General features: G+C 44.3%; 1 protein-coding gene across 2 annotated transcripts in view; it reads right to left on the bottom strand.

Moving 5' to 3' along the window:
- The window catches only part of LOC139266819 (fibronectin type III domain-containing protein 4-like), a 370,845-nt gene that overhangs the window by 39,743 nt on the left and 305,360 nt on the right, over positions 1-25,742 (bottom strand). For both annotated transcript variants that reach the window (XM_070884423.1, XM_070884424.1), the window contains exon 4: positions 3,346-3,435. In XM_070884423.1, coding sequence (XP_070740524.1) covers positions 3,346-3,435 — 90 coding nt within the window. The remainder of the gene's footprint in view (positions 1-3,345; positions 3,436-25,742) is intronic.

Genomic DNA, 25,742 nt, shown 5'->3' with positions numbered 1-25,742 from the left:
ATAAATGCGCATATCATATGCGCACGTCAGGCAGTAATAACTCATCATCATAGGCAGTCCCTCGGAATCGAGGAAGACTTGCTTCCACTCTTAAAAATTAGTTATTTGGTGGCTGAACAGTCCAATACGAGAACCACAGTCCCTGTCACAGGTGGGACAGATAGTCGTTGAGGGAAAGGGTGGGTGGGACTGGTTTGCCGCATGTTCTTTCCGCTGCCTGCGCTTGATTTCTGCATGCTCTCGGCGATGAGACTCGAGGTGCTCAATGCCCTCCCGGATGCACATCCTCCACTTAGGGCGGTCTTTGGCCATGGACTCCCAGGTGTCAGTGGGGATGTTGCACTTTATCAGGGAGGCTTTGAGGGTGTCTTTGTAACATTTCCTCTGCCCACCTTTGTCTCCTTTGCTGTGAAGCAGTTCCAAGTAAAGCGCTTGCTTTGGGAGTCTCGTGTCTGGCATGAGAACAATGTGGCCTGCCCAGCGGAGTTGATCAAGTGTGGTCAGTGCTGGGGATGTTGGCCTGGTTGAGGATGTTAACATTGGTGCATCTGTCCTCCCAGGAGATTTGTAGGATCTTGCGGAGACATCGTTGGTGGTATTTCTCCAGCGATTTGAGGTGTCTACTGTATATGGTCCATGTCTCTGAGCCATACAGGAGGGCGGGTATTACTACAGCCCTGTAGACCATGAGCTTGGTAGCAGATTTGAGGGCCTGGTCTTCAAACACTCTTTTCCTCAGGCGGCCGAAGGCTGCACTGGCGCACTGGAGGCGGTGTTGAATCTCCTCATCAATGTCTGCTCTTGTTGATAAGAGGCTCCCGAGGTATGGGAAACTATGATTAGTGTCAGAAGTGGAAATCTTTCCCTTGAGCATTCACTTTTACCCTTTTTATTTTTCTGCACGGATGAAACCTCAAACAGCTTAATTCACAAGCACTTGCTTTCTTCAAGGAAAACTCTGCATTTTCTTCTTTTAAACAACCATTTGCGAGTGTGCTTTTATTTTCATGACAGCTCAGCAGGTTCACAATCCTCAAACAGGGAAATGTGTTAAAAAGTATCCACTTATGTCCCTAAATTAATTCTCTAAAAGCCTGTTGGACCAGGATTCTCTCGAAAGGGGTAAGAATTCCTCTGGACACGATGCATCTCATTAAGGGGTAAGAATTCCTCTGGACACGATGGCTTTGAATTTAACTCCCGCCTCACGACAAACACAAATCAGCCTTTCGATGAGGCTCCTGCAAAAGGCAGGCAGGGGCCTAATTAACATTAAGAAGTCATGGTCCGATGCCATCATTGATGCCCCAACTTAAATTTAACAGTAATTGAGGGGACCTGAGGTGGGAGGTGCTGACTCGCCAAGGTAAGTGCTGAAGATCAGCTCCTTTTAGCACTTCTTGTAGACCAGGAAGACGAGGAGTGTTCTCCCCAGGTTTCACAAGGAAGCCTTCGGCCTCCTGTCGCTTGTTTGTGTTCCCACCTGCCGGCCAGGCTATCAATTTGGCCGGTTGTTAGGTTGGAGGCTACAGCATGTTATTTAAATGAGGCTCTGCCATTGAGAGTTGGGCCTCCAGGACCCCAGCCGGTTTTCCCTTATATACCGTGCTCACCACACCCTCCCAGCCTCCCCGTTAATATCGGGGCCAATGTGTAGCAGGATCGTCATTGCACTTGTGAAGGTTTCCTTTGTGTGGTCTGAACTAAAAAAACTGTAAGCACGTTCTGAAATGCAGGGTTGATTTTTAACTTCTGTCCAAAATGGAGGTGAAGTCAGTGGAGGGTCTTGCACTGCCGTCAAAGCCAGCATCGGAAGGCTCAAACCATTTTCAAGTTCGGGCCTTATCGGCATAATTCTGCCAAGCTACTGAGCGTTCAATGAGCACTGGCAGACAGTTTACCACATCAGGGTGGGGGAGCGGGGAATTGGTGGCTGCATGGGCAAGCTGAGTTGGATGTGATTAGTAAAGGAGCTAGAGGAGGGGAGGTGTCTGAGGTGGGACCTATCCAGAAGAGGCCTGCAATATTTTTGTGAGATTGCAGGAAGCATTCCTGCTGTTTTTGGAGTGGCCTCCAGCGGTCCCTTTAAGAAACACCAGTTAGACTGCTCACCACCTGATACAAATGGGCGGAGCATACCCTGTGCAAGATCTGCCTATTAGTACCTGAAAATTTCAAATTGGGCTCTACAACTGCCATTGGACCCCTACTTGCATATGTAAGCTGGCCTCCCGCCTATTTCGGGTGGGTGTGTTGTGCGCCCATTTGCAGGCCCACCTTAAAATTGCCTCAGGTGGATCTTGAACATCCAAGGATCAGCTAAGGTGCTCCTCCCCCCATTTTCCACTCCTGCCCGCTCATTTTTCAGGCAAGAAATGGTCAGCAAGTAGTTGAAAATTACCCCGATGGAGTAGAAGAAAATTTCACAAAAGCATTACAATGACAATATGCAACCAGAGGATCATTTACCCTGATATTTGACTCCAAGATGTACCTTAGAGGTGCATTATATTTAGCTGCTTGGTCATGTAATCAGCTGAGAGATTTTATATATCATTTGCACCTTGTCTCATAAACCTGGGCCTTACTTCAGAAGAGCATCAGTTAACAGTTTCTTCTAATTTAGTAATCTAGTCAGTAACAATGAGCTTTTCGATTGTGACTTTGTTCAAAAACTGTTCTTTACGATTGTGATTGTGTGATTGTGACCATTATCTCCCTGTAATTAGATGATGTCATCTTTGACACCCTATAGTTATAACATATTTAAACATAATTACAAAATAATTTCATAATTAGGCCATTGTAGAACATTGTGAAAATAACTTGGTGAAAAATAATGATATCTGGGTTCACCAATGAAGTACCACATTGCTATACTTGCAGTCTGTGTATCCTAGATGACATAATGGTGCTGTATGCTAGTGATCTAACACATTGTTGGGTGTACTTTCCTCCAGTTGTTAAATTCACCATAGAAGTTAGCTTTCCTGGTTTATAGTTGTCTGGATGATTTTTGCTCATGTTGACAACCAGAGAAGAATAGATCAGTGCATCACAGAGTGAACGGATACGGACTTGGTGACGATTGTTCCCCACATGATGAATACCTGATCTTGGTCGTGCTGGAAGGGAGTTTCCCTTCAGGCGGTGAGAGAAGTTAAAGCTGCAGAGGAGTGATGTGGGGGTATTGATGATGGAACAAGAGCACTCAGACCCAATGGGCATTGCCAGCTAGGCAGTACTCATCAATTTTGGCTTAAATATGTCAATAAATATATGCTCTACACAAATAAATAACTTAGTTAGCAGAAGTGTGACAGAAAGAACACAGGAGCAAATTACCTGCCCACATGATCAGAACAGTCACGATGATGATCATCTCTCCTGTCTGCAATGGCATGTTCCTATTCATCTCCTGCACTGTTGGGTCATCTGTACACAAGGAAAAGCGAAGTGCTTAGGACACAAAATCCAGTGACAAGTATAATGAGCAAAACTAATCTCATATGGATTTCGACACAATGAACAATTGAGCATATTGTTACATATGAACATTCTTGGAAACAATGGGCCCGAATTTGGCGAAGGCCCCCGCCTGCCCAAGTGCTGCCCAAAGGTCCGCCGATGGACCCCGAGGTACCTGATGGCACTTTAGCGGGGTTTTCATCAAAAGGGTCCTTCAAAGGGTGGCGGGTGGCAAATGAGGGACATATGCCGCCAATCTGGGTGGCAGCTCCCAAGGATGGAGTTGGGCCCACGGAAGGTCGAGGACCTGCAAAGAAAAAGCATTTAAAAAAAACATCGGAACACCTTCAGGGGACCTCAGACAGGTAAGTCCCTGTGAAGAAAAAAAATTTAAAAATGCTTTCTCACCTTTTTCAGCTCTTCATACATCCTGTCGGGGACAGACCAGCCTCCAGCCAGCAGTCCACCCCCGTTCTGGCGCTAACTCCCGCCCGCACCAATCTGGCATCTCGGCGGGCGGGAGTCCACCTACGCCACTCAGCCGCCCGCTGATGTCAGCGGGCAGTTCCCGGCGGCTCTCCCCTCCCGCCCACTCCAGGCCAGATCGAAACTGGCTCTGGGTGGAACCTGAGGAGGAATGTCAGTGGCAATGGGCGGTGAGGTGCATCAATTTCGGACCCAATGCTCCCAAAAAATTATCAGGTCCCAAAAAGGCACGACTAAATTCCTCCGACAATGATGGGCACTACTTGGGGGTTTTCATTGACATCCATCAATAAACAGTCACAGTCGCCAGCGGTTACAAGCAGCATATCCTAGCAATCTACGGAACATCAGTGTTCCCACTCCCCTTCCCTCCAACTTTTTCTCTCTAGTTTTTCCAAAATTATTAAACTGTTGCTTATGTTTTCAGGTGCAGTTCTGACAAAGAGTATACAGTCGAAACATGAATCTGTCTTTTCTCTTTACAGATGCTGACTGATCAATTGTGTATTTCCTGCATTTACTGTTTTGTATTTCAGATTAATGTGTTTTTTTTATTGCCTTATTGAGTTTTTACTGCTTGCTCCTAAATCCCCACGCCCCTCTATTTCTCTCTCTCCTTTCCAAAGCTTCTTAAAACTTAATTTTGTGGAACTTGTCACCTCTTGGAGTAGTTGAGGTGAATAGCATTTAACATAGAAATATAGAAACATAGAAAATAGGTGCAGGAGTAGGCCATTCGGCCCTTCGAGCCTGCACCACCATTCAATATGATCATGGCTGATCATGCAACTTCAGTACCCCATTCCTGCTTTCTCTCCAAACCCCTTGATCCCTTTAGCCATAAGGGCCACATCTAACTCTCTTTTGAATATATCTAACGAACTGGCCTCAACAACTTTCTGTGGTAGAGAATTCCACAGGTTCATAATTCTCTGACTGAAGAAGTTTCTCCTCATCTCGGTCCTAAATAGCTTATCCCTTTTCTTTAGACTGTGACCCCGGGTTCTGGACTTCTCCAACATCGGGAACATTCTTCCTGCATCTAACCTGTCCAATCCCGTCAGAATTTTATATGTTTCTATGAGATCCCCTCTCATTCTTCCAAATTCCAGTGAATATAAGCCTAGTCGATCCAGTCTTTCTTCATATGTCAGTCCTGCCATCCTGGAAATCAATCTGGTGAACCTTTGCTGCACTCCCTCAATAGCAAGAATGTCCTTCCTCAGATTCGGAGACCAAAACTGTACACAATACTCCATGTGTGGCCTCACCAAGGCCCTGTACAACTGTAGTAAAACCTCCCTGCTCCTATACTCAAATCCTCTCTCTATGAAGACCAACAAGCGATTTGCCTTCTTCACTGCTTGCTGTACCTGCATGCCAACTTTTAATGACTGATGTACCATGACTCCCAGGTCTCAGTGCACCTCCCCTTTTCCTAATCTGTCACCATTCAGATAATATTCTGCCTTCCTGTTTTTGCCACCAAAGTGGATAACCTCACACTTATCTACATTACACTGCATCTGCCATGCAGTTGCCCACGCACCTAACCTGTCCAAGTCACCCTGCAGCCTCTTAGCATCCTCTTCACAGCTCACACTGCCGCCCAGCTTAGTGTCATCTGCAAACTTGGAGATATTACATTCAATTGCTTCGTCTAAATCATTAATGTATATTGTAAATAGTTGGGGTCCCAGCAGTGAACCTTGCAGTACCCCACTAGTCATTGCCTGCCATTCTGAAAAGGACCCGTTTATTCCTACTCTTTGCTTCCTGTCTGTCAACCAATTCTCTATCCACCTCAATACATTACCCCCAATAACATGTGCTTTAATTTTGCACACTAATCTCTTGTGTGGGACCTTGTCAAAAGCCTTTTGAAAGTCCAAATACACCACATCCACTGGTTCTCCCTTGTCCACTCTACCAGTTACATCTTCAAAAAATTCTAGAAGATTTGTCAAGCATGATTTCCCTTTCATAAATCCATGCTGACTTGGACCGATCCTGTCACTGTTTTCCAAATGCGCTGCTATTTCATCTTTAATAATTGATTTTAGGGGAAGCTAGACAAGTACTTGAAGGAGAAAGGAATAGAAGGATATGCTGATGGGGTTAGATGAAGTAGAGTGAGAGGAAGCTTGTGTGGAGCACAAACACCAGCATAGACCAGTTGGGCCAAATGGCCTGTTTCTGTGCTGTAAATTCTATGTAATTTCAAACAAGCTTTTGGCAATCTCTCCTAATCTCTCTCCCCATTTTTGGCATGCATCCCACCCCACCTCACCCCCACCCATTCTCCATTTGAAAAGCAATCTAGAATTATATTTTACAGTAAAGGTGCTACATAAATCCAACTTGTTACTGAATGGTGATCAAATCTGAAGCTTAAGTTATAAAAATCACGTGTCCTACTGCAGTTACTTGTTTTCACATGGTCAGGGCTGTTTTTGAGTCAGCAACTCAAAGGTTTAGGTCAGCTTTTGTTGGATTCTAGGTTGGCATGCAGGATCCATTGTCAAATTACTTGCTGATCATCACCATCTATGCTGACAGATGAAGCCCAACCACTTAAGTTAGATACCCCATCATTAGTCAGTGCATGCGGCAGAAATGGAAAGAAAACTAGAAATAAAAAGCTTGCCTATTTGCATCAGGCTGTCGAGCACAGCTCGTGATATAACATGCTGAAATCATCATTCCACTCACCAGGAATGTCTGGCTTGCAAACTAAAAATTATGATATGCAACATTTTTACAATAAAAGCATTTGTAAGTAGTTCCAAAGGTAAAAATAGTCATTAGATTTGATATTTTGAGCAGAAATTAATTTATAATGAGTATTTTCTGGCTTGCAAGATTAAGATTTCTAATATTGCACCTTTAACTTACAACTGAAATAATAAATTGCAGCTGAAAACATTTGGTGAGGTCTTCCCACTCAATGCCATGACTTCATCAGGAAAGCTTCTGTTTAAACCTACATCTCTTTGGGGACAAAACTGGCTGACGAAGGCAAAGAGTAGTTGGAAACAATCTTATTTTTATCTGAATACTCATATGGTGCAGAATGAACAGTTCGTTGAGATTTTCCATTTGTGATGTACTTGCCAGAATAGCAGGTTCGTGTCTTAGGGCTAGAAACCCCATTTTTGTAGTTATCACCCAAAAATGGGCGTTATTTCCGGTGTGGACGGTAAAAAAGGGTTTTCAGATCGTTGGCTTCTTGCCCATTCTCAAAATATCTAGTTTATATTTTTGAAAATGGCCCTTACCACGAGCGATGTCAAATGGTCGGTAGCATTAAATTTTTCTGACCTGCTGCCGTAAAGTGTGGCCGTCCTTAGCAACGGCATGGCAACGCTTGATTCCCTTGATTCTAGAGGTCAAGGGTCACCATGACATGCGCAGAAGAGGAGACGGAGAGAGAGGGAGCTCAGAGGGAATGAAGGCGTGTGTGGGTGTGGTGTGGCTGCTTTGGGAAGAAGGAGGGCAACGTTAGAGCTTCACAGCAAGTAGGCAAACAAAAATTAGCTGTTACCTGCCACATATTTGACCGAATTTGCCCTATAATAGAGGTAGAGGAGGAGGCATCACAGCACACTGTGGAGAGTGACGCTGGAGCGAGCAGTGAGGTAGTAGAGGAGCACATTGGAGGCCGCAAAAGAGCCAGGAGGTTCTCGGACGAGGCAAATGCTGGGTGATTTGACACAGGGAGGGCGTGGGAAGCCCACCCCAAAGGCCTATTAGAGGATATAGACAGAGATAGCAGAGGTGGTCTCATCGGCGACCAACTAGGGCAACCAATGCCGCAAATGATGGAACAACCTTGTGGGATCCGCAAGAGTAAGTATTACATTGATTTTTACCCATGCAGGTGTACTGTTCCACAAGTCATAGTCACAATACAATACCTTGCAGAAGATGCTATTCACATATAATCCTTGACAGTGAGCATTAGCGGATTATTTAACTGTGGGGACATTGGACTCAAGTTTCGGACGCCCGCTAGAATGGCGCACATCGGAGAGGCCCACCTAATTTGTAGAACAAAAATTGCGCTGACGACTTACCTCGCGATTCTCAGATAGCTGTAGGCCCATTTCCAGGTCGGCGCGGCGCAGCAGGAGCTGCTGGAGGCGGAGCTACAGCCCTGCACCAAAAGCAGTGCCGGCAGCTGCGCGCATGCGCAGTGGAGACTGCGCGCGTGCACAGTAGCTCCCGGCGTCCTGTCTCCGGGGCGACGATCCTATCCCAGGCAGAAGGGACGTCACCCCTATCCCCGGCTGAGTGGCCTGCGCATCTTACCTCAGTGGCGGGGCCCGCACGCCCGGCCTCTCGCTGGGGACAGGTCCTGCCCGAATTCCTCAGCAGGGCCTGGCTTCATCGTCTCCTTCTCTCCCCCGCTCCCATCTTCTTCTCTCTCCCTATCTTCTTCTACCCCCTCTCGTCCCCCCTCTCTTCCTTCTCCCTTCACCACCACTCTACTCCCCCCTCTTCTTCCCCCCTCTTCTCCCTCCCTCCCTCTCTTCTCCCCTGTGCTGCAGTAGGTGAGTAGAAATAATTTTTTATTTATTGAGTGATTTTTAATTTTTTTTGATTGATTTATTGGTTTATTTCTTGATTTATTTTTCACTTATTATTGATGATGGCTCTTTATTTGTAAAAGTGAAGTGTTTAATGTTTGTAAGCCCCCGCCACCCTCCCCCCCCCACCACCACCAAATCTCTCGTTCCCTATGCCTGATTTCTAAGTGTAGGCAAGGTTTTTCTGAGCATACAAAAATCTACACTTACTCCATTCTAAGTTAGTTTGGAGTAAGTTTTCGCTGCCGAAAGTTGCAAAACAGGCGTAAGTGGCTGGGCATGCCCCCTTTTGAAAAAAAGAACCTGTTCTAAAATGGAACTATTCTAACTCACTAGAACTGGAGCAAACTAAATGCCGAGAATTGCAATTTCTAAGATGCTCCATTCTAAACTAGTTGCTCCAAAAAAATAGGAGCATCTCAGGCCGAAACTTGAGCCCATAAAGTTGTGCCCAATCCTGTCTTCAACCAACATTGGATTTCCCCCTCCCTAACCCAGGAACATTGACACCAGTTAGAGCCCCCTCATGGCCACCCTGGCTGAGATCAGCGAATCAAACCTGGAATCTTTCTGTCAATATGGCCAACTATTTTTTAAATAAATTCATTGCTTCACTGTGGGAGGCTTGAAAAATGGATGTCTAATGAATCACACGATCCTGAACTATTCTGTAGTTACCTTCAAAACAACCTGAAATGCACACAGGAATAATTTGTCCAGAGAGGACAAGGAGAGAATACTTATTAGTCACATAGAAACATAAAAACATAGAAAATAGGTGCAGGAGTAGGCCATTCGGCCCTTCTAGCCTGCACCGCCATTCAATGAGTTCATGGCTGAACATGCAACTTCAGTACCCCATTCCTGCTTTCTTGCCATACCCCTTGATCCCCTTAGTAGTAAGGACTACATCTAACTCCTTTTTGAATATATTTACTGAATTGACCTCAACAACTTTCTGTGGTAGAGAATTCCACAGGTTCACTATTCTCTGGGTGAAGAAGTTTCTCCTCATCTCGGTCCTAAATGGCTTACCCCTTATCCTTAGACTGTGACCCCTGGTTCTGGACTTCCCCAACATTGTGAACATTCTTCCTGCATCTAACCTGTCTAAACCCATCAGAATTTTAAACATTTCTATAAGGTCCCCTCTCATTCTTCTTAACTCCAGTGAATGCAAGCCCAGTTGATTCAGTCTTTCTTGATATGTCAGTCCCGCCATCCCGGGAATCAGTCTGGTGAACCTTCGCTGCACTCCCTCAATAACAAGAATGTCCTTCCTCAGGTTAGGAGACCAAAACTGTACACAATACTCCAGGTGTGGCCTCACCAAGGCCCTGTACAACTATAGCAACACCTCCCTGCCCCTGTACTCAAATCCCCTCGCTATGAAGGCCAACATGCCATTTGCTTTCTTAACCGCATGCTGTACCTGCATGCCAACCTTCAATGACTGATGTACCATGACACCCAGGTCTCGTTGCACCTCCCCTTTTCCTAATCTGTCACCATTCAGATAATAGTCTGTCTCTCTGTTTTTACCACCAAAGTGGACAACCTCACATTTATCCACATTATACTTCATCTGCCATGCATTTGCCCACTCACCTAACCTATCCAAGTCGCTCTGCAGCCTCATAGCATCCTCCTCGCAGCTCACACTGCCACCTAACTTAGTGTCATCCGCAAATTTGGAGATACGACATTTAATCCCCTCGTCTAAATCATTAATGTACAGTGTAAACAGCTGGGGCTCCAGCACAGAATCTTGCGGTACCCCACTAGTCACTGCCTGCCATTCTGAAAAGTACCCATTTACTCCTTCTCTTTGCTTCCTGTCTGACAACCATTTCTCAATCCATGTCAGCACACTACCCCCAATCCCTTGTGCTTTAACTTTGCACATTAATCTCTTGTGTGAAACCTTGTCGAAAGCCTTCTGAAAGTCCAAATATACCACATCAAATGGTTCTCCCTTATCCACTCTACTGGAAACATCCTCAAAAAATTCCAGAAGATTTGTCAAGCATGATTTCCCTTTCACAAATCGATGCTGACTTGGACCTATCATGTCACCTCTTTCCAAATGCGCTGCTATGACATCCTTAATAATTGATTCCATCATCTTACCCACTACCGATGTCAGGCTGACCGGTCGATAATTCTCTGTTTTCTCTCTCCCTCCTTTTTTAAAAAGTGGGGTTACATTTGCTACCCTCCACTCGATAGGAACTGATCCAGAGTCAATGGAATTTTGGAAAATGACTGTTAATGCATTCGCTATTTCCAAGGCCACCTCCTTAAATACTCTGGGATGCAGTCCATCAGGCCCTGGAGATTTATCGGCCTTCAATCCTATCAATTTCCCCAACACAATTTCCCGACTAATAAGGATTTCCCTCAGTTCCTTCTCCTTACTAGACCCTCTGACCCTTCTTATATCCAGAATGTTGTTAGTGTCCTCCTTAGTGAATACCGAACCAAAGTACTTGTTCAATTGGTCCGCCATTTCTTTGTTCCCCGTTATGACTTCCCCTGATTCTGACTGCAGGGGACCTACATTTGTCTTTACTAACCTTTTTCTCTTTACATATCTATAGAAACTTTTGCAATCCGTCTTAATGTTCCCTGCAAGCTTCCTCTCGTACTCTATTTTCCCTGCCCTAATCAAACCCTTTGTCCTCCTCTGCTGAGTTCTAAATTTCTCACAGTCTCCGGGTTCGCTGCTATTTCTGGCCAATTTGTATGCCACTTCCTTGGCTTTAATACTATCCCTGATTTCCCTTGATAGCCACGGTTGAGCCACCTTCGCTTTTTTATTTTTATGCCAGACAGGAATGTACAATTGTTGTAGTTCATCCATGCGGTCTCTAAATGTCTGCCTTTGCCCATCCACAGTCAACCCCTCAAGTATCATTCGCCAATGAATCCTAGCCAATTCATGCCTCATACCTTCAAAGTTACCCTTTTTTAAGTTCTGGACCATGGTCTCTGAATTAACTGTTTCATTCTCCATCCTAATGCAGAATTCCACCATATTATGGTCACTCTTCCCCAAGGGGCCTCGCACAACGAGATTGCTAATTAATCCCCTCTCATTACACAACACCCAGTCTAAGATGGCCTCTCCCCTAGTTGGTTCCTCGACATATTGGTCTAGAAAACCATCCCTTATGCACTCCAGGAAATCCTCCTCCACCGTATTGCTTCCAGTTTGGTTAGCCCAATCTATGTGCATATTAACGTCACCCATTATAACTGCTGCACCCTTATTGCATGCACCCATAATTTCCTGTTTGATGCCCTCCCCAACATCACTACTACTGTTTGGAGGTCTGTACACAACTCCCACTAATGCTTTTTGCCCTTTGGTGTTCTGCAGCTCTACCCATATAGATTCCACATCATTCAAGCTAATGTCATTCCTAATTATTGTATTAATCTCCTCTTTAACCAGCAATGCTACCCCACCTCCTTTTCCTTTTATTCTATCCTTCCTGAATGTTGAATACCCCTGGATGTTGAGTTCCCAGCCCTGATCATCCTGGAGCCACGTCTCCGTAATCCCAGTCACATCATATTTGTTAACATCTATTTGCACAGTTAATTCATCCACCTTATTATGGATACTCCTTGCATTAAGACACAAAGCCTTCAGGCTTGTTTTTTTAACACTCTTTGTCCTTTAAAATTTTGTTGTACAGTGGCCCTTTTTGTTCTTTGTCTTGCGTTTCTCTGCCCTCCACTTTTTCTCATCTCCTTTCTGTTTTTTGCTTTTATCTCCTTTTTGTTTCCCTCTGTCTCCCTCCATTGGTTCCCTTCCCCCTGCCATATTAGTTTAACTCCTCCCCAACAGTACTAACAAACAATCCCCCTAGAACATTGGTTCCGGTCCTGCCCAGGTGCAGACCGTCCGGTTTGTACTGGTCCCACTTCCCCCAGAACTGGTTCCAATGCCCCAGGAATTTGAATCCCTCCCTGTTGCACCACTGCTCAAGCCACGTATTCATCTGTGCTATCCTGCGATTCCTACTCTGACTAGCATGTGGTACTGGTAGCAATCCCGAGATTACTACTTTTGAGGTCCTACTTTTTAATTTATCTCCTAGCTCCTTAAATTCGTTTCGTAGGACCTCATCCCTTTTTTTACCTATGTCGTTGGTACCACTGTGCACCACGACAACTGGTTGTTCTCCCTCCCTTTTTAGAATGCCCTGCACCCGCTCCGAGACATCCTTGACCCTTGCACCAGGGAGGCAACATACTATCCTGGAGTCTTGGTTGCGGCCGCAGAAACGCCTATCTATTCCCCTTACAATTGAATCCCCTATCACTATCGCTCTCCCACTCTTTTTTCTGCCCTCCTGTGTAACAGAGCCAGCCACGGTGCCATGAACTTGGCTGCTGCTGCCCTCCCCTGATGAGTCATCTCCCTTAACAGCACTCAAAGCGGTGTATCTGTTTTGCAGGGGGATGACCACAGGGGACCCTTGCACTACCTTCTTTGCACTGCTCTTCCTGCTGGTCTTCCATTCCCTATCTGGCTGTGGACCCTTCTCTTGTGGTATGACCAACTCGCTACACGTGCTACTCACGCCATTCTCAGCATCGTGGATGCTCCAGAGTGAATCCACTCTCAGCTCCAACTCCGCAACGCGGACCGTCAGGAGCTGGAGGTGGACACACTTCCTGCACACGTAATCATCAGGGACACTGGAGTCGTTCCTGAGTTCCCACATGGTACAGGAGGAGCATAACACGCGACCGAGCTCTTCTGCCATGACTTAACCTTTAGATAGGCAACAATAATGTTAAAGTTTACTCACTGTTAAAGAGAAGAAAGAAAAACTGCTCACCAATCACCAGCCAATCACTTACCCCTTTGGCTGTGATGTCACCTTTCTGTTTCTTTTTATTTCTTTTTTGCCTTCTCCCTGTAGCTGCACAAGCACGCCTTTTATAGGCCTCCGACCCCGGACTCGCGCCTCACCAACTGCCGCTGCCTCTCGCAGCCGCTGGGCCCCCTATAGGCCTCTGACCCCGGACTCGCGCCTCACCAACTGCTGCCGCCTCTCGCTGCTGCTGGGCCCCCTATAGGCCTCCGACCCCGGACTCGCGCCTCACCAACTGCTGCCGCCTCTCGCTGCTGCTGGGCCCCCTATAGGCCTCCGACCCCGGACTCACGCCTCACCAACATGATTTGTCTATTGAGGTACATTCTCTTTCAATTTCATTAGCATTTATAAAAACAACATTTTTCCTTTCACTCTGGCAGAGGAAACGGAGGAGTGATTGTACTTTACACAAAGTCATCTATTGTCACATGAGCAAACAAAAAACATTGGCTTCTTAAGTTGAATTCATGTACTAGAGAAAGTATCTTGCACAAAGTAATAATTGTTTGTAAAGCCTTTCCAATCTGAGCATAAAATTTTGTATAATGGAAATTGGAAATAAATAAAGAAATGCTGGAAATCCACAATGGGTTGATCAGCATCTGAAAATTGCTTAATGTTTTGAGTTCTATTGAAAGGTCAGACCCAAAACATTAACCCATCTTTTCCTTCAGTTACTGATCAATCTTTCCAGAATTTATTTTTGCCAATTGTTTCCCCTTCTCTCCTGAAAATATTGAATCCAGCTGGGGTCCGGTTCCAGAATCCTGCTGGGGTCCGATTCCAGAATCCTGCTGGGGTACGGTTCCAGAATCCTGCTGGGGTACGGTTCCAGAATACTGCTGGAGATGGTTCCAGAATCCTGCTGGGGTCCAGTTCTAGAATCCTGCTGGGGTCCGTTTCCAGAATTGTGCTGGGGTCCGGTTCCAGAATCCTGCTGGGGATGGTTCCAGAATCCTGCTGGGATCCGTTTCCAGAATCCAGCTTGGATCCGGTTCCAGTTCCAGAACCCTGCTGGGGTCCCGTTCCAGAATCCTGCTGGGGTCCGGTTCCAGAATCCTGCTGGGGTCCGGTTCCAGAATCCTGCTGGGGTCCAGTTCCAGAATCCTGCCGGGGTCCGGTTCCAGAATCCTGCTGGTGTCCAGTTCCAGAATCCGGCTGGGGTCCAGTTCCAGAATCTTGCTGAGGTCTTGTGCTAGAATCCTGCTGGGGTCTGGTTCCAGAATTCTGCTGGGGTATGGTTCTAGAATCCTGCTGGGGTACGGTTCCAGAATCCTGCTGGGGTATGGTTCCAGAATCCTGCTGGGGTACGGTTCCAGAATCCTGCTGGAATACGGTTCTAGAATCCTGCTGGGGTATGATTCCAGAATCCTGCTGGGGTCCGGTTCAAGAATTCTGCTGGGATCCGGTTCCGGAATCCTGCTGGGCTTCAGTTCCTGACACTGGACACCTTTTGATCCAAATGGACATTATTCATGTACAACCCCAGAGTTATTTTTTATTTGACCACAAAAGAGCATCACAGACAAGTCCTTGTCTGATATCCACACAAAACCACTTGCTAACAGAGTTTACTGGATTGCGATCAGGGTCTGAAATGCTAACTGAGTTCCCCTTTCTCAACTCAGGACCACTGAGGCAAGTTATAGCACTCCTGCTGCTCTGTTGGCTGAAATCAGCTAGCTCAATATAGACTGAGAATTGGTCCTGGGACTCTCTGATCTTTGTAGCTCAGCTAATGCTGGAGTTTACAACTGAGCCCTCGGGGTATATTTAACAAAAATGAAAGTTTAAACAACTATAAAATTCTCTGCAATTGTGCTGATTTGTTTTAAAGCCATATTTGTCAGAAAAGCATTGGTTGTCAGGTTTTAACGTGGAATGACTCAGAGCACCAGCCAGACATTTCTAATTAACCATATCATTGTAGATAATCAAAAAAGCATTTCTGATGAAGAAGTGTGGAGATTCATTTCCTGAGGGATGATTCAGTCATGACATATTAGTGCCTTCAATCTCATTCTGCAGGCATAGCCCGTTCCATTTTCTTTCCCACTGATCCGTTAATGAAGGTATAAAATTAGGCTCAATGGTTTCTGACTTCGATTAATCTTCCCAAATCTCTACCTAAAATTAACAGTTTTCCAGAGGTGAATGGTGCTTGGTTGACACTGCCAGAATGGCATTGGAAGAGAAAATAAATTACACAGACATTGAACTTAATAGGGCTGCAGATGTCTGTTAGCAGGTTATTTGGTGATTTCTCCAAATATAGCAAGTTGTGGCTTCATTATGAGCAAACCTCTAGAAAAGTAGGTCAACAAATTTTACTCAATATTATACTGAAAAATGCATGCAACTAAACCTGCAATATAATTAAATCAGTGACACCTCAAGCCATTGGGATTTATGTAATTTAAGAAGCTTTGAAACGGGGGTGGGGCACTAGAACATTCCACCTGAGGGGAGAATAAACTGACCCCCTTCTTGCCATATCACTACCATTTCTTTTGTTGTCGTTTATGGAACATGCAACAGCACTGAGTGAAATCATTGAAAAGTGCAAGGTCTGAGCCATCAGACCTTCCCCCTTCACACTTCAAGGCAATGCAAGGGCAAGGGGTGTAAATATAGCAAGAAAGCATCCAATGTACAATGCACTGCAGTGTATACCCCTGTACTGTGTTTGGCTTCAGGTTGTTTATCTTAAACTTCATGGAAAAGTATTCACTGCAGCAGTCTGGTCTGGAAATGGGCTGTGATCAATTTAAAGCTTTTCTAGCATGTTGCTGCTTTGAGTATGTGTGTGTATTGTCAATATTTATATTGCAACTAAATTGTGTCATTCCTTACATTGTCTGTGAAGTCAATGTGTAAGCTGTCTTGGCACTGTCTGTATGTAGCTTATGAGAAATGTTGATGGCAAGGTAGCACTGTGTTGGAGTGCCAATGTGTAGTACTGTGGAGTGAAGAAGCATAGGTTTGGTCCAACCACTATCCCTGAATTTCTTACAATGGTTGTGCTGTGGAGTCTGTTCTCATACACCTTATAGTGATTGCATTGAAAGAGGCCTGAAAGCCGTCATAAACTTGCATTTGCAGCCAGTTTGTGCATTGCCTGGGGGCTTAACTGAAGTGAAAACAGGAAATGTGGTATCCCTAAAAATTAAATACGTAGCTAATAAAGTGCAACTGTACATTTAACATAAAAATAATCCATCAACACATGGCTCTCACAAAATGGAGATGTGGCCAAGCTGTCAGACTTCACAAGATCCTGAGAAGAACAGCACCTCACTTGCAGCGGGGCTACAATAACTTTTACATCTGTATCTTAACACTCCATCTGAATCCAAAAGGCACATTGTGGAATACAGGCAGTGATGTATCATACATTACTTATCCTGCTACTGAAACTCTCTCCTAGCAGTTTTGTTCATGAAGTTTTGACCCTTGTCCGTAAACATTTAGATATAGAGTTAACAAACATTTGCAAAACAGGGATAATGAGGTAATGCAGCAGGCATTACTTGGAATAGAAGGTACTTTTGACCTGGGTTGGAAATTGGTTGGGAGATAGGAGACAGAGAGTGGAGTTAAAGGCTACATACTCAGTTGCAGGATGTGACTACTGGTGTTCCCCAGAGATCTGTTCTGGAGCCTCAACTTTTCACCATATTTATTAATGACTTGGATGAAGGGATAGAGAGCTGCAGATCCAAGTTTGTAGATTATATTAAATTAGGAGGAACAGGTAGCAGCAGGAAGATGAAAAGGGACAAAGATAGTGGGCAAAACTATGACAGATGGAGTTCAACGAGGGCAAGTGTGAGGTCATGTACTTTGGACCTAAGAGTGACAATGCATTTTTACATGGCACTGCGCCACTTCACCCCCACTGCTCTGTGAGAACAAAGTGTAAGAGTGATATTTTTTATATTCATTCACGGCATGTGGCAAGACCAGCATTTATTGTCCATCTCTAATTGTCCTTAACAAGGTAACGGTGAGCCGCCTTCTTGAACCGCTGCAGTCCATGTGGTGAAGGTACTCCCACAGTGCTGTTAGGGAGCGAGTTCAGAATTTTGACTCAGCGACAATGAAGGAATGCCGATATATTTCCAAGTCAGGATGGTGTATAACTTGGAAGGGAACTTGGAGGTGGTGGTGTTCCCATGAGCCTGTTACCCTTGTCCTACTAGGTGGTAGAGGCCACAGGTTTGGGAGGTACTGTCGAAGTAGCCTTGGCAAGTTGTTGCAATGCATGGTGGTGGAGGGAGTGAATGTTTAAGGTGGTAGATCGAATGCTAATCAAGCCGGGTGCTTAATCTTGGATGGTGTCGAACTTCTTGAGTGTTGTTGAAGCTGTACTCATCTAGGCAAGTGGAGAGTATTCCATCACACGTCTGACATGTGTCTTGTGGATGGTCGAAAGACTTTGGGGAATCAGGAGGTGAGTCAGTCTACAAATCCCTATCCATGCTTTCCTTCATGCTTAGCAAGTTGGAGGATGCAGGGGAACCTGCCTAAGCTTTCATCAGAGCTGTCGCCACAGGCACTGAAACTGAGGGCCCTGCTGACGGATACATAGAGGTGACCACATGCTTCCTAGTTGACTACAATGATTCAATGCCATGTGTGATGACCATAAGTTGGAGCTGAACCCCCCCACACTGTCCGACATTATGCTCCCTGGCAGACAGTCCAATGCATCGAGCAGTTGTTGGTGCATGGCTATCAGTCTTTTATAGACTGGGCCCTGGCAGTTTCATCTGTGCCCTCTACAACAGGGCTATCCTTTCCACCTGCAGTTGCTTCTACTCACTTGTGTTCGGTGATTCATGCTGTGCAGACCCCTCTAACCCATTAACTACAGTACATGGGATGCCAATTTCTGAGCTGGTGTTTGTTGAGGTCAGAACAAGTGATGGGGCACTTTGGGAGAGGTCCCTTCCTCAGCATTTAGTGCAGCTTGGCCTAGGGCTTCTGGGATCTGGAAAGGGGTGAGAGAAACAAGGATTAGCGAGAAATGGAAAGAGTAAGCAGTCGCAGATGAGAGAACGTGCTATGCATCACCAGATTGTCATGCAGAGAGCGTGTGGGAAAAAATTCAATATAAGGAGCGGGCGGAGAGGTGCTGCACAGGTTCTCCAGCCCTGCCATGATTTGTGCCCTCCATCTGTCAATGATGTTGATGGTGGCCTCCATTGACATGAACACTTGTACAGATGCAAGATCTCCTCCAGATCTTGCCATCACTATCCTGTGAAGTGTGTTACTGTGTGCAGATGAGTGAGGCAGCTTAACTTAGTTTGCATGCAGAGCGTAAGAAACAGCAGATGTGGGAAAATCATTCTGAGTACAGTAGCAAAACCCGAGTGTGCAAGGGGAGGTAGAAGGAGGTGCAGTGCAGTTGCTGCTGTGATTAGAGCAGTATGATGGGAAGTGGGGTGAGAAGGATTGGTAGTGCTGAAGCTGAGGTATGGTGGTGTAGGGCCAAGCAGAGAATAAGAGAAATGTGAAGGGGAGTCATACGTTAGCAGCTCTGGTGGGGACATTGAATTTTTTTCCAGCTTTGCTTCCTGATCCTGGGAGCAATACCGCTTGCATTAACATTAGCAATTACCTTTCTCCACAGCTGCTGCACTATTTTCCTTGGCATTGTTGCCCAACACTGAGGAAAAGGACTGCCTTTCTGCTGTTGACCTGCTCATCAAGCACTAACTGAATACTAGGGCTGCAGTCATCTTCTCCACTGTTTGATAAACCAGCTGCAATGTTTCCCATATAAAAAGTACTCCTCTCTTTTAAGAGGTGCAGCCTGTCTAAGTAGCAACAGTCGCCTGTGAATTCTCCCCAGCCCCCTCCTTGGGTGAGCTGCCTATTGGGAGCACAAAACACTGGCAGAATGCCATGAATATTAAAAAGAGACCTGACCCCAGCTTTCCAGGGACTCAAAAATAAGAACAGTATTTTCTTTCATGACAATTCAGAGCAGTGAGATACATTCCAAATCTTCTCGGTGTCAGTTGATACATCTTTTACTCAATTGCTCAAAACTGCAGCTTAATTCTATATAGCAAGAGCAAAAATAAATACATGTGCTCTCTCATTTTGTGCCCTTTGAACAGTCAGCTTTCCTGGATCATTGCCTGGGGAAATAACAGGTCTCCCCTCTGATCAGTGGGCACTTAGAGCCAGAATCCAGCACAATTGTCGTGGATACAATCTGCCTTCATGATGCTGTCCTCTCTCACAATGACAATTCACATGACTTTTCTAGCCTGTCCTCTCTAATGTCTGCTCATGTAGGTGTTAAGATACAGAACCAGGTTGCCCAAGCACCTGCAGTGGTGATACAGCCTGTTGAAGAGAACTCCTCGGGCTCAGATTTCCTGTGACATCTTGATCTCAAGATGCTCACAATACCAGAACATAGCCAATGACCAGTGACATCACTGCACCAGGATAGATTTAAGAACAGCACATAGAGAGAGGCAGCAGGTATCGACACAGTGATATTAAGAAGCTCACTGTTAACATATGTGGGCACAGTAAAACCGCTTTGTGTTATGAAGTCCAGTATTTGGAACAAAGTCTATTCTTTGTTTTTTTGTGTTTTGGAGGTTGTTTGGAGGTCAGATTGCAATAGGAGATCGAGCTTCACCTACATCTTCGTAGTAAACCATTCCCTCTTTAAGCAAACCTCTTGTGAGTCATCATTGAAGGAGCAACATGGTCTATAGATCCTAATGGAAAGATAGCTCCTAGTCGGTCTTCTCCTTCAATGCAGCCTCATCATGTGTGCCTCTATCATTTCCTCTTCTTACTGCTCCTGTTCTGCCTCCATTATTAGGACATATATGGGAATAGCTATAGCGAACTCTATGATAAGGGCACTGTTGGGAAATAAAATAAAAGCTGATGAAGGTTCACTATCAACAGCAGCTGAAGATATCCTGTAGTTGGATTAGATTAGGTTTATGAAAGCTCATTAGCAGTCATTGCGATAGTCATTGCGTAGTAATGGTAATTCTCAGCTCCTGTCTGTTAACATGATAGTGTAACTTCCATATCGCAGCACACCAAAACAAAGAGCCACTATTGTGTGTGAAAGGTACCCTAGTTGTGTATACATATATATATAGAGAATTAGGATTTAGTTTAATCTCGTATGATTAAAGTTTAGGTTTCTTTTTACTTAATAAAATGGTTAAAAGTTGTCCATTCCCAGGATGCTTTAGGGTTTGATTTGTCGGGGTACTATTTAGCTGACATTGTGGTTTAGGTGTTTGCTGAAACAACAGGACACATAAGATTCGTGTCTCTTGATTTGTTTTCATGGCCACATTGGGAAACAGTTAGCCAAGGCAGTTTTGAGATAAGAAACGGAACAATGGGAAAACAGAATTGTCAAGTTGGCAACTGTTGTTTTGAAGGAAATACATCCTTTCGGGGGGTCGTGTTCAATTAACACTTGTCATGCCATAATTAATTATCAATGACAGAGTTCATGAGAAACAGACTATAAAGATCTCAAGCTATTCTTAACAAATTGTAGGGAGAGTTGATTTGGACAGGAACAACAAATGTTACGTTTCTGCCTGGGGAAATGGGGGTAATACAGTTTATTTCTCTGTATGTCTACTGCTTGTGTGTATCTGGACTTGGTCTAATACAATAAACAAGAGCAGTTGCAAACCATATTCTGGTGTCAGAATCAAACTGCTTACAAAGGGCAATGTCTGAAACAAATAACTTTCTCACCCAAGGGAATAAGGGGTTATGGAGAAAGGGCAGGGAAGTGGATCTGAGTCCATGATCGTTTCAGCCATGATCGTATTAAATGGCTCGCGGGGCCGTATGGCCTACTCCTGCTCCTATTTCTTATGTTCTTATGTAAGTGGAGAGATAAGAATAAGAAACTAGTCTGCTTTTAACCTGGCACAGTAGGGACACCCAGCGTGAGAACATCAAGACAAAGCTAACCTGGAAATGTGGAAAGAGAGTGGAGAATAGAAACTCTGGTGTCAAAAGTGATACATGTGATATCTTCACAGAGCACAGCACACACAGCTTCCTAACATGGCAGGCAGCTCTCTCGGAAACCTCTGGAATCTGCCTGGTTCTGTTTATTATTAACTCTGCACTTGCAGTACACAATACGTCCACATCCACAGTGTGGCGCTATAAACATTACAAGCTTACAGACATGACACTTCTCCCTCCTTAATGAAGAAGCCATCATAACAAACATCATACATAACTTTCATGTTTATACATAACACAGGATATAGACTTATTTTTTTCCATATTTACAAATGTAACTTTACCACTTGTTTTCTGTTTCCAAGAGGATATCTTCGCTCTCGAACAGAACCTTCCAAACCTGGTGTCGAATCTAAACTCATTTGAGGCTCATCCTGAGGAGTGTTTTCCTCCACGGAATTTCCTTGATTTTCATTTGAACTCACTCTAACTTCAGGCTCTTTGTTTTCCTGACTCGGACTCAGACTTTCATTCTGATTCTCTCCTGGATTTGTTTCCAGTACATTGGATTTAGGATTTGATACTGGTGTATCAAAACTATCTGATGAGTCAGAAATAATTGAATCATTCCCACCTTCAACACCCTCCATATCTGTAGGTAAAATATGATCAATATGAACAAACCTAACCTGTCCATTATCAAACATCTTTACCAAATATGTGCAAGGACCACATATCTTCACCACTCTTCCTGGTAACCACTTTATCCATTTATGGTGATGGTTCTTCACTCTCACCTCTGGTTTAATTTCACACTTCTCTCTTTTACTCTATCTTTATCATGATTCTCTTTCTGTCTTAATTGTGTCTCTTCTACGGACTGTGCCAAATTTGGCTTAAACAACGAGAATCTGGTTCGTGGCTGTCGTTTGAGAAACAACTCTGCTGGTGTTCTACCAAGAGTTGTATGAGGAGTATTTCGATATGTAATCAAAAAATTAGCCAATTTGTGATCCAATGACAACTGTCGTTTCCTTGGATTTGGATCTAACATTTGTTTTATGAGGGCACGTTTTACAATTTGTACAGTGCGCTCTGCTGCACCATTCGAAGAAGGATGGTATGGTGGAACCTTGGTATGTTTCACACCATTTTTGCTCGTGAATTGTGGAGATTCTTCTGAATGAAATTGTGATCCATTATCCGAAACAATCTCTTCAGGGAGGCCAAATGAAGAAAATAATTTTTATAAAATTCCAATGTTTTACTTGTTATTATTTTCCATATTGGAAACACCTCAACCTACTTCGAATGGCTATCAATCACAATGAACAATTGTTGTCCTTCCAACTCAGCAAAATCAATATGTAGCCTTTGCCACACCCTGGGAGGCCATTTCCATGGCTGTAATGGTAATGGTGGTGGTTGTTTGCTTACTGATTGACATGTCGTACACTGACTCACGATGTACTCTATATCTTTATCAAGACCTGTCCACCATAAATAACTGCGTGCAAAACTCTTGGTCAAGCACATTCCCAGGTGCTGGTCATGGAGGTCTCCTAATGATTTGGACCTGAATTTATTTGGTATAACCACTCTTGCATCCCACATGATACAATCCTTATCGACTGATAATTCATTCCTAGAATGAAGAATGGATGTGTACCTTTGTCTGTTACCTGGTTTGGCCATCAATTTGCAATATACTCATACACCTTTGACATCACTGGGTCACGTTTGGTTGCTCTACCAATCTCTTCAGCTGTGACTGGCAGTTCATCAATGTATGAAAAATAAAACACTTGTTCCCTATCGGGTGTAACTTGTGATGGGGAAGGCAATCTAGACATTGCATCAGCATTACTGTGATCAGCTGATCGTCTGTATTCAATATCATATGTATATGCTGACAAATCAAAGCCCATCTCTGCATTCGGGCTGCAGCTAAGGTTGGAACTGGGGACTTTGGATGGAGGATTGCTATTAGGGATTTATGGTCCGTAACAATGGTAAACTCACGACCATACAAGTATTTGTGAAACTTCTTGACCCCCAAAAATTAATGCCAAAGCTTCCCTTTCAATTTGCGCATAATTACTCTCACTGGCACTGAGAGTGCGTGAAGCAAAAGCAATTGGTCTCCCATCCCCACTACTTAATACATGAGAGGTTACTGCCCCAACTCCATATGGAGAGGCATCACATGTTAGCGTAATCTCCATAGATATGTCATAGTGAACGAACATGGTGCTCTCTACCAATTTGCTTTTATACTCCTTGAATGCTGCATCGCATTCTTTTGACCACTTCCAATGGACCTGTTTTTTCAAATGTTCATTCAGTGGATGCAATACTGCAGCCAAATTTGGTAGGAACTTCCCATAATAGTTCAAAAGACCCAAGAATGAACGAAGTTCACTGACATTCCTGGAAGTGGGTGCATTTCTAATTGCATCCAATTTTTCCATGGTTGGATGTAAACCATCTTTGTCTACTCTCTACCCTAAGTACGCCACTGAGTTTTTAAATAACTCACACTTACGAGCAGACACTCGTACTCTGTGCTTCTCTTGCCGTTTGAGAACTTCATTCAATATGTTATTATGAATTTGCCTATTTGGTGCTGAAATTAGTATGTCATCCAAATAACCTACTACCCCTTCAAAATCTGGTTCATCACCCCTTGGAATATGGCAGGGGCGGAAGACACTCCAAACGGTAGCCTATTAAATTGATATAGGCCTAGATGAGTATTTATAGTCAAACATGACTTCGACTCCTCATCTAGTTCAAGCTGTAAGTAGGCATTCGTAAGATCTAGTTTTGAGAAGATCTGACCACCTGTCAGTGTTGTGAACAAATCTTCTATATTTGGCAATGTTTTGGGGACATTACCTTCTAGAACCTGGTTTTTTGTTACTTTATAATCACCACACAATCTTACATTACCATCAGACTTAGGTACAACAACAATGGATGTAGCCCAATTACATTGATCTATCTTACAAATAATGTTCTCAGTCTCTAGTCTTTTGAGTTCTTGCTCAACTTTCTCCTTGAGTGCATATGGTATGGAACGTGGCTTGTAGTAAACCGATCTAGCGTCCTTCTGTACCCTGACACTTGCCTTGAAACCTTGGATCGGACTGCCTGTTTTGCAGAACACCTTCGGATACTGCTTGATAACCTCATCCGTTGATGAAAATCTCGCTTCCACACAGAAAATCTTACTCCAATCCAGCTTCAGTGAGCTCAACCAATTTCTTCCCAGTAAGGCAGATTTGTCTCCTTTCACTACTATTAGAGGCAAGTTCTGAAATTGATCTTTATATTTCACCGGTACGGTGATACGACCTACCACAGGAATTTTCTCTCCCGAGTAGCCTCGCAGCTCTATCTTGGATTTCTCCAGTTGGAAATCACGCAATTTGTTGCGGTATAGTGACTCCGGTACTACACTCACGGATGCACCCGTGACAATTTCCATTGGTATCTTGAATCCCGCAACATCTCTGTGGATTTTGATGCTTTCCGAATCACTGTCCGTTAATCTCGTGCTCCTGATGACATGTAACTCTAACATCTCCTCGTCCTGTTATTCTTCCATGCTATGTAGTCTCTTTGGATTTCTACTCATAGCTTTGAACGCTGGACTCATAGCTTTGAAAACTGGTTTACCCTTCAGTCAGCATGCCTTCGCAAGATGCCCAGTTTTTCTGCAGAAGAAACACTCTGTCTTCACATATGGACAACTTTGAGCAATGTGTTGTCCCAGGCACCTATAGCACGACTTCGATGCTCTGTTAGAATTTCCAGTTTCAGAGACTTTGGGCCATGCCCATCTTTTACTTTGAACCTGCAGGTGATTTACCTCGGTTGACTGATGACCATAATCATTATTTAATTCTCGGGAATAATGTTCGGCCATGCTCGTCGACCGCGCTGTCTGACAAGCAATCTCAAAAGTCAAGTCATCCGTCGTCAATAACTTCCTTCTGATCGCATCATTTTTCACCCCACAAACAAAACGATCCCATAATGCTCGGTTTTGACATTTTCAAAAATTACAGTGCATTGATAGCTTTTTTAATGCTATGATGTAATCGCTGATACTTTCATCCGCCTTTTGATTCCGAATCCCGAAACGATAGCTTTCAGCAATTTCTAACGGTTTGGGGCTATACTGCTGCTCCAGCTTCGTTAAAATCTCTTTAAGCATTGTGTCCTTTGGCTCGTCAGGCACAAGCAGATTTACAAGAGTGTCATATAATGCTGGACTTGCCTCCGATAAGAAGATCGCTTTCTTACGTTC

The sequence above is a fragment of the Pristiophorus japonicus genome, chromosome 7, assembly GCF_044704955.1.
Source record: "Pristiophorus japonicus isolate sPriJap1 chromosome 7, sPriJap1.hap1, whole genome shotgun sequence".
NCBI classification, from domain to species: Eukaryota; Metazoa; Chordata; class Chondrichthyes; family Pristiophoridae; genus Pristiophorus; species Pristiophorus japonicus.
Note: the sequence above shows the minus strand (reverse complement) of the source record. Positions and strands in the feature narration are given on the sequence as shown.